The sequence below is a fragment of the Seriola lalandi genome, unplaced genomic scaffold, assembly GCF_002814215.2.
Source record: "Seriola lalandi dorsalis isolate HSWRI2012SDOR001 ecotype SW California unplaced genomic scaffold, Sedor1 jcf7180002054861, whole genome shotgun sequence".
NCBI classification, from domain to species: Eukaryota; Metazoa; Chordata; class Actinopteri; order Carangiformes; family Carangidae; genus Seriola; species Seriola lalandi.
In genome coordinates this window covers 3,806,268-3,817,551 of record NW_019525414.1, presented here as the reverse complement: position 1 = coordinate 3,817,551, position 11,284 = coordinate 3,806,268, and the positions used below count along the sequence as shown (strand labels likewise).

Here is an 11,284-nt window from a genome sequence, read left to right as displayed (position 1 = left end):
ATGTTTTACCATCAATTGTTATAAGTGATCAAGTCATTGTTTTTTGGGGGGTAGAACAAGTGTAGAAACTGCCTGCCTGAAAGGGGAAAGCCTAATTTATGGCTGACGTTAGGAGGGTTTAAAATACAAGTTATAATTTTAGGTTGAATTTTACATGAGGAAACTATTAAATCAGGAAAAGTGCTGGACTGTGGAATACTCTGAAATCAATGTATGGTCTTTCTAAATTGTAAATATTAAAAAGGGAGCTGTCAAGAGTCTTAGATTCAGCTGCATGGGTGGAAATGACTGTTCACTTCCTCACTAATGATGGTTCCTCCGTTTACCCCTGAAGCGCCGTCCCTCGCAGTCCCCCCTCCTCTGTGTGTGGCTCTCGCCGAGCCTCCGCTGTTTAAATGGGCCAAGTTGAGAAGCGGCGGAGAGTGCAAATCTTGTTTGGTCTGGGTCTGTGAACTTCAGCGTGACTTCAACGACATACACAGGGGTTAAAAACAACTCTCTCCAAACTTTCAACTCTATTCATTTTGCGCAAATATTACTCAGGGATATCAAGCCTGATGTGTTTGGCTTATGTTTCTGATTAATGCCATATGCCACATTAGTTTAATTATCCTAACAGGAGAAATGTATCAGTTTCTCTTTTAATGTCTTTATTGGCTGTGAAATTGAATCTTGGCCACGTGCAAACTCCCCATAACTGAGTCGACGTGTCTTGTTTTTTTTTAAGATAGCCGACTTAAAAAAATAGCCTCTACTCAGTGAATATTAAAAAAATCTCTTACTTCTAATTTCCCCAAAGGCAAAGAAATAAGAGACATGACGTGTGGCTGCGACTGGTAATGATCACCGTAGGTAACATAATGTCCGGGGCTCAGGGCTGCCCAGCATGTCAGGTATTAACAGAGCGAGTGTGATTAAATGTGGGAGGTAGGATCTGTGAGGCTGGCGGAGAGCGCTGCTGCCGCTGCGAGCTGGAAACTACTGAATGGGCATCTATCCGGCAACTTCAACAGACCGCTGTCTCACGGCGACACGGGGGCTCTGCGTAAAACCAAGCGGCGCGTCTCCAAGTCTGGGTCAGCCCAACTCACAGACGGAGAGGACGCTCAAGTTGGATCGGGCGAGCAGCTTTTCACTTGTTATCGGCGCTCGGCTCCCTCTAACATGCCTGCCATCAAAAAGGAGAGGCTGGATGGAGACGACATGGCATTGACTGCTTTCAACCAGTCCGAATACCTGGCCCCTTTAAATGCCACCGCTATCCCCGTGGTGACCCCGCATCCGCCGCCCTACGACCACATTTTCGCCCATCACCGCGCGTACTTGGGGCTCCACGACTCGGCGCTGCATCACCAGCATCTCCACCATCACACGGACGACTTAATGCTGGAGAGGTTCTCCTCCATCCCCGACTTTCAGCCCTTCTTCGATAACGGAGAGCCGTGCATCGAGGTGGAGTGCGGGGAAAACAAGGCTTTGCTTTACATCAATAAACTGTGTCAAGGTAGTAAGGGACCTTCAATTAAATACAGGGGTGAGTGGCTCACCCCCAATGAGTTCCAGTTTGTCAGTGGACGAGAGACTGCCAAAGATTGGAAACGGAGTATTAGACACAAAGGTAAGAACAAGCTTCACTGTCCTCGCGGTTCACGCGTAGAGAGGGGCACTTTACCGTTACCGAAACACTTTTCAGACGCCGCTTATTCTGGGTGCAAACTTGGGTCTCGTGGTTCGGTGCTGAGTTTTGGAGTGAAAGGGTTACAGCAGTCAGTGCGTAAGGAGACAGATGAGAAAGGGCGCATATCCTCCACATACACTCCGAGGCTTTGACACAGAGTTTGGGCTGCGATCGTTCACCAAACCGGGGCATCAGGAGTAGACTGCACCGGAACTGAGGTGAAAAGTTAGACATAATATTTTAATGTGCGACAGTTAAATAGTTATTTTTCCTCATGATGTGATGACTCGTTCCTTTTAGTGAGGCTGCACTTGTGCTTGGGTGTTGACACTTTTACGCATGCTACGTTAGGTTTGAGAGAGATTTTTTTCACTGAACTGTTTATTGTGATAATTTTGCAACAAATTCAAATTTTCAACAGAATATTAAACGTGGAGTCGCTATTATTCAGTTTTATAGGTGTTTGTTGATTTTTTTTTTATTCGACTCAACGCTGACAGCATGAATACAATGATATAGTTCCGGCACCCTGTTTCTTAATGTTGACATTTATTTTTGCAGTATTTTTATGCAATAATTACGCGTGGCGTTACGCGCACCCTCTCACCACACGCGCACACACACACACACACACACATACGAAGTTTATTCAGGCAGAGCTGACACGACTGAAGATGTGTGGGGGGAGGGTGTCGCCCCCAGGTCAAGAATGATAGCCTCATAGTTTAATATAGAAGCGATTCCTATAAACAGATGACAGTAGGCTGCTGTCTCTCTGGCTCACCACACTGGACTATGGGTAGAATTAAAGTTCATGGCAAAAATCTAGTGTGATAAGTTTGTCTGCAGGTACTGACTCCTCCTGAGTTTTATACTGTGTTTTTGGATGATTAAAAAAAAAAAAAAAAGAATTTTGTCTTGAAAACTTTGAGTACTGAGATGATGGAGTAAAAAAACAGGCCTTTTCCTGAAGCATGTTGATAATACCACATCACATGCCGTGTCATAGAGGAGATGAATTTACTGGCTGGACAAGATGTATGGTCAAACACATTCCCTGAAAGTCTCTCGTTTTTTTTTTTCTTCCAGGGAAAAGTCTCAAGACTCTCATGTCCAAAGGAATCTTACAGGTGCACCCTCCAATCTGTGATTGTCCTGGTTGTCGAATTTCATCTCCAGTGGTAAGAAAATTTCATCTTCTGTCATACTGGTGTTGCTGCTGCACTCCCTTTCTTTTGCTGTGTCAGTGTGATAAGCTACTTAGGAAATTTGGTTTTTATTTGAGTTGAAGACAACTTCTTTGCAGTGGATATGTAGAGTTAAAAGATGCTGGATTGTGAAGAATTCTCACTGGTGTGGCTGTGACTTGTCAAAGAGCACTGTGCGTCTCGACAGCTAAGATAAATTGATGTGTTACTAATATTTGGGTTAAAAGTCTGGACATTGTCTGGTATTGGTATGGTAATATCGTGATAAAGCCTAAAATTAGTATTTTATAGTGAAGCAATACAGAAGCTTTTGATTTTGATTGTTTTTTTTCTCAGTTAAAGTAATGGTGATGTTTGGTTTTCTTTGGGGTTTTTTTTTGCATAGACCAGATCATTGTTCCATGATTTAGATTTATTTTAGCCTGTATGAGAGCAGGACTAGGCACACTGACATTTCATTGCCGTTTTTGTGTTGTGTCACTCAGCTCCACGTGTGTGTGTGTGTGTGTGTGTGTGTGTGTGTGTGTGTGTGTGTGTGTGTGTGTGTGTGTGTGTGTGTATGTATGAGAGCATTGTCTCTCTTTGTAACCTTGATGGTGAAGACCCTACAGGCACACATGTCAACTTTGATGATAATTTTTCTCAGCATGAATACCAAATCCACTTTCAGCCTTTCACAGACGCAGAGTATCAGACAGCCTTTTATTCAGAGGCATTGAGCTGTCCAGTATGGCTACTTGATGTAAGGTGTTGTTGGTCGGGCTCTTCTGTCCCATTGAATCAGTTTCCTCACCTGGCTGTTGAACTTTTGTTTGCCTTGTGCTTCCCTCAGGGCTCAGCCAGGGGCATGATGCCAAACCTCGAGGCCTTGCAGGTGTGTCACGATTACGGCATCACCACTGTGTGTCTGTGTGTTCGTCTGTGTGTTTGTGTCAGCTTTGAGCAAGCACACTGCCGGCTCACCGTCGCCAAATCTGTTCACACAGGTGCGGCGGGTTGTGAGTGTGTGAGTGTGTGTATGTGTGTGTGTGTGTGTGTCTCTTTGCGTGTGTGTGTGTGTGTGTTTTTCTCACCACAAAGCGCATCTGTCGTCGCTCCCAAGCACTAATCTTGAGGGAAGGGTGTAAGAGGCTTAGCGAGCTACTGAGCGTGGCTACTGCTGATTATTGTGTGCGAGGCACGCAAGGCAAAGGCGGTTTAGATAAGCCGGAGGTGTTTGAGTGATACAGGTAAACTGGTGACATTTTTCACAGCCAAGAATGAAGACCTGTACCCTAACACATAGGGTTCAGCCAAGACGAATTTCCTGAGGGAGGTTGGGGGCAGTGAAAACAGATAATAGAAATGCTCATGTCTTATTTTTTTACAGAAGGATTTGAGAATCTCAGCATGTTTACTTATGTTTCGGCTCATTACAGATATCAGAGTGATTGGCTTTTTGCTTGTAAGGGCTTGTACAGTTCCACTTCAATTATAGCTGTGACGGAGTAAAACTTAGTTATTGACGTAAGCAGGGGTATGAGAGCCTTAAGGTTGTTGTTGTAGCCTTTCTCTCCCGTTCCTTGTCTGGTGTTGAAGCCTGAAGTGCAACCCACCAAGTGAATACCACCGTGACACACATAAGCACACACATCCACACACACAGGCTAAGTATGTTGGCAGTTCTGTGCGAGGCGGTGAGGGTTAGGCGGAGGAGGAAAGGCAGTGGGACTTGTATGGCCTGTATTGGCGTCTCCCTCTCTCCCCACTGACTCCCCTCAGGGCATGGCAGCCAGCACTCCCTCACTGATGAGCTCTCTCTCTCTCGCTCACTCTCTCACTCTTACACACACACACACACAAACACACATGCTATATGCCTGCCTACTGACACAAATTACCTCATGCAGACATTTATTTTGAAAGTTTGACGGCTGAACTTTGAGTGATCTTGTTTCGCTATAGGCATGAGGCGAGCGATCATAAAAAAAGTGCAGCAGCTGGTGGGAAGACATTTCACCTGCCTGCTCAAAACCCGTGGAAGTTAATTTGCTGTGTCGGCCCAGGCACAAGCTGTTTATAACGACATGACACAAACTGAACCGTTGTTACACTCAACAGTTTACAATTTGAATATGATCAGGATCATAATGATGTTTTTCCACACTCTGAAATTAAATCAGGTTGTGACTGACACACTGTTGATGACAGCTGTCATGGCGTGTTACCTTTCTATTAAGCTTGTCATTATGTGATAATCAGGTGCTTATGATTTCTCTGTCGTGGTAGCTTTAACTCTGAGGAAAGTTGCTAGGTGCTGCTCTTTCTGTGTGTGTAGGTGTGTATGTATCATGTCTTTTTCATGTATACAATATAATGCTCAAGATTATGTGCATACATGTTGAACTAAATTCTCAGCTCTGTATGTTTGTGTTTTCATGTGTGCATACATATGTGTTAGTTTGTGTCTGTGTTTTTCTATGTGCATGTCTGTGATTATTTGTCATCGTGACGGCTGGCTGACTTGCCTGCCTGCTGTGTGTTCTTGTGTGTGTGTGTGTGTGCGCGTGTGTGTGTCTCCTCCCGGGAGAGCTGGGCTTCCTCTGCTCTGTTATTTCAGCGGAACTGGCGGAGGCCGGGAGGAAATTACACTCCCCTCCTCCGGCTCGTAAAGACCTCCTCCAATCAAGGACTGCTCTTGCAAAGTGGAATTAAACACACACACACACACACACACACACACACACACATACACGCACACACGCACACACACGCAAACAAAACACAGGCATACACACTTTAGCATACAACTGGATGTTGCCTTCATAGATCAACTTCCTACTGTACACTGCTTCTGTTGTATGTGTTGTGTGTTTGTGCGTGTGCTTGCATGCATGTTGCTCAGGCTACGTTGCTATGGTAACACTGGAATCGGTCATTGGCCCAGAAGTGTGCAGAACTGTGATCATGTGGAGTGTATTTGTGCACTTTTGTGCGCGTCTCTCCATGTATTGGACAAATTAGGGATTAAGTGAGCCTCTGATGAGCTGTCCGCTCACTGATAGACATCAATACCAACTGGAATGTGTGTCAGACATATAGAAATTCAGTTTGCATGTAGGGGTTGCATCCATATACTTACCTCTTGTCGTCTCTCTGTCTAACTGAATTCAATAATTCAGTTAAAATAAAGTTTCCTTTAGCAGATTAGCAATTAGCTTCCACTAGTGTCCATTTCAGCATGCCAGAGATTGATAGAAAGCTGAATGTGTATGTGTTGGCTTGTACATATGTACACATAGTGTATTGGCTTCCCAAAGTGTTGTACATATATACGTATGTGTGTTTGGGTGCGGACCCTGACAAAAGGCAGCTAAAATAAGTTTGAGCATCTGTCTGTCAGCCAAATGTGGTTTATCACGGCAAAGCCAATGGTGATATTTCTAAAAACCCTCCTCCCAACATCTGGGTTGTCTGTGTGTGTGTGTGTGTGTGTGTGTGCGTGCATGCTTGCGTTTCTTTTTTTTCGCCATGTGATTTCCTCTGATAGTTACAGGCTCGCCCTTTTACATCAGGCCTTTGCAGACAGTACTGTACTGTCATAGTCCTATCATACATTCATAAATACACACAGACAAGTACGCATGCAGTGTATATAAGCCCAGAAATACTAGGAAGTGAAAGTCATCAATGGCGGGCAATTATATGTTCAGTGTTCAGCTATTATCACACTTTGTCAGCGATGTAGTTGTAAGAAAGTTGAAACGTTCTGAGTTTGCTGATCATTATAATCTGCATCTACTTTATATGTAAACCAAGGTAAACATACAGAATATATTTTTTCGCTTTTGTAACTTGTTTTGTTTAATACTAATAATGTACCAAAAAGTAAGTATGAGAAAGATTTAAGACTTATGAAGCCCAAACTGTCGGCTAACTTATTTTTCCCACATGAGCAAGGGTCATCTGAGTTTTCTTATCTTTACCTTCCTTCATTTCATGAAGTGCAGCTCACCAAGGAGTATATGTAGTTAACGGTCCTGGTGTATTTTAAGTGTGCCAAACTTTAAATGAGGATCAAATTTTAGTCTTGTGGGGACCAAAACAACAAAAAACATGAGTTCGGTTTACCAAACACAACTTTGTGCTTGCCTGCACTTCCCCTGTGTTTGCCAGGGGAGAGAAAGACCCAGGCGTTACCTGTCTGTAAAGCTCCCCTGTGGCGGCCTCGGTGAGCCTATCCAAACACTGAGAGAGACACACAGAGAGAATATGGGAGGAGGAAGGAGAGAGAGAGAAACAAGAGGGAAAGGGGAGAGCGAGAGGCACACTGGCATGCTTGACTGCACCGCCACTGACCTCCCAGCGCTGCCCTAGCAGCCCCCCCACTCCCTCCCGCCCTGTTTCCCCTCCACATCACCGCCTCTCGCCCTCTGTGCACCTCACCCCCCTCCCCTTCCTGCTCCCCCCACCCCTCCCTCCTTGCCCTGTGCCGCTCCACTGGGCTGCAACTGCCCGCTCGACTCAGCGCGTGGGGGCCGAGGGTGCAGGAGAGTGTGTGTGTCTGTATGTGTGTGCGAGCGTGTGCGTGTGTGTGTGCGAGGAGAGGCGGGGGACTTGGTCGCATGCCTGTCCGCCCTCCAGTGCTTTCTCACTTTTTTTCCCTCCTTCTCTCACACGGCCTTGAACAACCAAGTGTTGCCTAAAGTCTGTACATGAAACACGCACACGCGTGATCTTTCTAAATGTGTGTGTGTGTGTGTGCGCGTGCGCGCGCACACACACACATTTAGAAACAGATCAGATTTTTTTAGCCAAGTACATTTTCACTTATAATGAGTTCTACTTGATAAGGTGTCATCTTTTGAGATGCTCATCTTTTGAGAAATGAAAGATCAGATTCGTTGAGCCGCATCTGTTGACAATACAGATACTGTCTGATTTTATCCAGTAAGAAAGAAATTTTGTTTGTTATTTGGTGGTTGATAATATTTTTTGCGGCAAACCAAGAACAATAAGGCAAAAGGCCGTCACAAATGCATAGTATATACACTCCGTCAACTATAATTTGAAAACATGACAGATAATTTACAGGGTATTTTACAAATATCTTCATGTGTTCCCTGTTTGTCACCACAATTAATGACATCATTATTGATGCTGTAAAAAGTAGAAAAGAAGATGTTTTCCTATTACATCCAAGAAAGGTGTTCATTATATACAGACAGACTAACAGAATGAAAAACTTTATCACTCTGATAAACAATAGTTATTAATGAGCAGTAGTTAGACGCAGTAATTGTTACCAAAAGAGCAAAACATATATTGCCTCACTGGACAAATTAATATATTTTACTGCATTGCATGCTTGTAGTTGAGTTTGTTTGTATGTGTGGTGGAGGAATCTGTTTATTCAGTCTCTGTAAATAACAGTGTCTATATGAACATTTTATTTTTTATGCCAGAAGAGTTCAACATATTTCTAATTACATATCTGCAGTTTATCCACAGCCGGTCTTGATCGTTGCTGTTGTTGCAGATATTGCAGTAAGTGTGTTTACGTGCACACTAATAATTTGATTATAACCAGATTAGGCAAATATGAGGTCTGTCAGTTTTTCTGTGGCCTCGACCAGTATAACATGCCTTTTGTCTGATTTTCACCGTTCTGAACAAACCCCCGAGAGGTCATGGAGAACAGTGGATACAAATGTGTGATTCTACACACAAACAGTGTCATGGTTAGTGGTAAATACAAAGAAAACACCAACTTTGTCTTGGGATGATGGCAAAACAGCTTTCATGTCAACTATAATAGAGATGTAATAGAGATTGCATTAAGGTGAATTCACCAAAGCAAAAACAATAAACTCTGTCTTTTCATTTACTTCTTGCTTTGCCGTGCCAATAAGACATTTTCAACTGGTGACTATGAATCATGACTATCAGACACGTCATATCAACTTTATTATTAGGGCACTGGGGAAATCTGCTTACAGCAAACCATGTAAACACTTTAATCAAACTATTGCTTTAATCTGATTATTCACAGTAATCAGGTTATATCCATCATGTTTCCATAAGAAGCAATCTCAATTTAAAAATTTATAGCTAAACGCCTATGCATAGGTGCACCTGTGAAAATGTCAGGATGTCACCCCTGTGTGGGTGAGTCAGAGATAAGGAGGTGAGACTAAACAAAGTTAAGAATTTGTAATTTGTACTTTGTGATGAACTGGATCTCAGGCTCACACAAACACACAGCAGACCAATAGTTTGTTTTGGCCTTGTTTCAGAGCTCTTATGTGAGCGTGGTAATGACCGCTTCACCCCGCTCTCCCAACCTCCCCTCGCTCATTTTTTTCTTCCTCTCTCCCACTCTGTCGTCTCCTCATTCCCCCTCCCCCTTTCCCCTAGTGCTCGCGCCAAGTCGGCCCTCCATCCCGCCTACACACATACACACAGACACACACACAGACACACACACACACACACACACACACACACACGCTGCGAGGTAACGGCAGACAGGCGCGTGACTCATTAGGCATTCGTCCCCCAGGGAGATCGCTGGGGGGGCGCGTGCGAGGGAGAGAGAGCGCCGCAGCTGCAGGAATGTCACGGGCGGCTACCGCTGTGTGTGTGCATGTGTGTGTGTTCTTGTGTAAGTGTGTGTGCGTGTGTGCTCACTAATGCTGGCTGGAGCCAGCGGCAGGATACTGCACCTTTCAGGAAATAACGCAAGGAGAAAGGAAAAAAAAGCCCACACTTATTAGTGCTGTTTTCCACCAAGAGCTCATTTAAAAGTCTGAAATAAATTTCGAGAGAAAACATTAGATTGCCTTATAATTTCTGCTTGAATTTGTGGGCCACTGTGCTGTAGCTGTGATATTAGCCTGTATTGTTTTTTACCACAAAAACATTTTTGTTGCTTTTAAACCAAACCCCTGCTATGGATTTATGAATTCAGCACACCACCCAAATGAGTTACAGGAATGTATGTGGCTGGTTACTCACCATACATTGTCGCTAGATTAATGTTTTTCTTTGAAATATTTAAGCTTTATTACCCATATCTACCTATTATTAAATGAGAATGTATGCGGAGGGTATCTTTGGCTCTCTTGGAGTACTTCTGACTTCTTGCCATTTCTCGAGATTGTTTTCAATAAATTTAGTGAGCCCACATTAATACAGTGCATCTAGTACTTCGGTAAATCTCAACCCACCACACTAAATGGTTCCAATGCCATTGAAGTCTTTGGGAGATGTGAAATTTGGTAGGCAGTGAAAATTATGTGGATATTCACTAAAGCTAAAATGATGGTATTGATCATCTACAAACCTCTTAACTTAGTGAATTTATATCAAATCTCGTCCACTTTCAAAATTCAATTCAACTTCATTGTCATTACACTCGTTTACTACAAAATATACTGTAATCTTGTAAACTGTATATTCTCTTGTATACTGTATATTTAGTGGAGTATCTGTATAGATTTCACAAAGCCTACTGTCAATTACCCTGTAGTTTGGAACTTTTAAGTGTTTTTCCAGAAATGTTTAACATGAATGGAAGTGAATGGTGTTTTGTGAGGGTGACTGAGATAAGCAAACACTGTACACCCATAGTTAGTTTAAGACACTCATGGATAATGGGAATGGAGAATTGAGTATTTACATCTCATGCCATCTGAACTATGATATATCATGTAGCTATAATGAACACAGTATCAAACTTACAGTAATGTGTCTCAATCATTCAGCGTTTTCAGTTCAAGTTGAATTTCTAGTGTTAGTCTCAGAGCATATTGGATCTGTTGAAGAATTCATGTGTTATATGAATATATGAATGTGAGTGAAGACGGTATTTGACTGTTTATGGGAGGTGTTTCTGAATGTCTATGTCATGACCCTTTTAATTGTCAGTCTAGATTGTGTAGTAAGTCGGTCAGTGTGTCCCCATGCATGTGCATCTGTATGTACATGTGTATTTTGTGTGTGTGTGTGTGTGTGTGTGTGTGTGTGTGTGTGTGTGTGTATGTGTAAATGTGAAGCCCAGATATATTTCTTGGCTGCCTGACTGTCAGACAGAAAGCGTGGGAGGCGATATTCATAGAGGTGCTTTTAGTGGGACTTTTATGAGAGACTTTTTTCCATGGCTGAAAGGAGGTTGACCACACACAGTAAGGTTGCCTCAACTCTGCGCACAGGCGTGTGTGTTTGTGTGTGCACGTACGAGCCTGAGTGTTCAGGCGCCCTTCCTTTCAGCGCTCCTACGTGGGCTGCCAGGGGTGTGTTTTGCTTCGTGTTTTGTTTCAGAGAGCCCTCCCCCGTGCTGCGGAAGTGTTGCCGGAAGCAGTGGGAGCTCACCCCCAGTTCTGCGTCAGTGCCACTAAAGAAAGGATCGGGGCTTTCC

The 11,284-nt window shown here is 43.6% G+C and overlaps 1 protein-coding gene across 4 annotated transcripts in view; it reads left to right on the top strand.

Annotated features, from left to right (window-relative positions):
• The first annotated feature begins 435 nt into the window (after positions 1-435).
• samd11 (sterile alpha motif domain containing 11) overlaps positions 436-11,284 on the top strand; it is a 50,342-nt gene continuing 39,493 nt past the window's right edge. For 2 of the 4 annotated variants that reach the window (XM_023427397.2, XM_023427396.2), the window contains exons 1-2: positions 436-1,618; positions 2,768-2,859. In XM_023427397.2, coding sequence (XP_023283165.1) covers positions 919-1,618; positions 2,768-2,859 — 792 coding nt within the window. In that variant the 5' untranslated portion in view covers positions 436-918. Of the gene's footprint in view, positions 1,619-1,675; positions 1,897-2,198; positions 2,528-2,767; positions 2,860-11,284 lie in introns of those variants that run through there. The other 2 variants (XM_023427398.2, XM_023427399.2) reach the window with 2 other exon arrangements.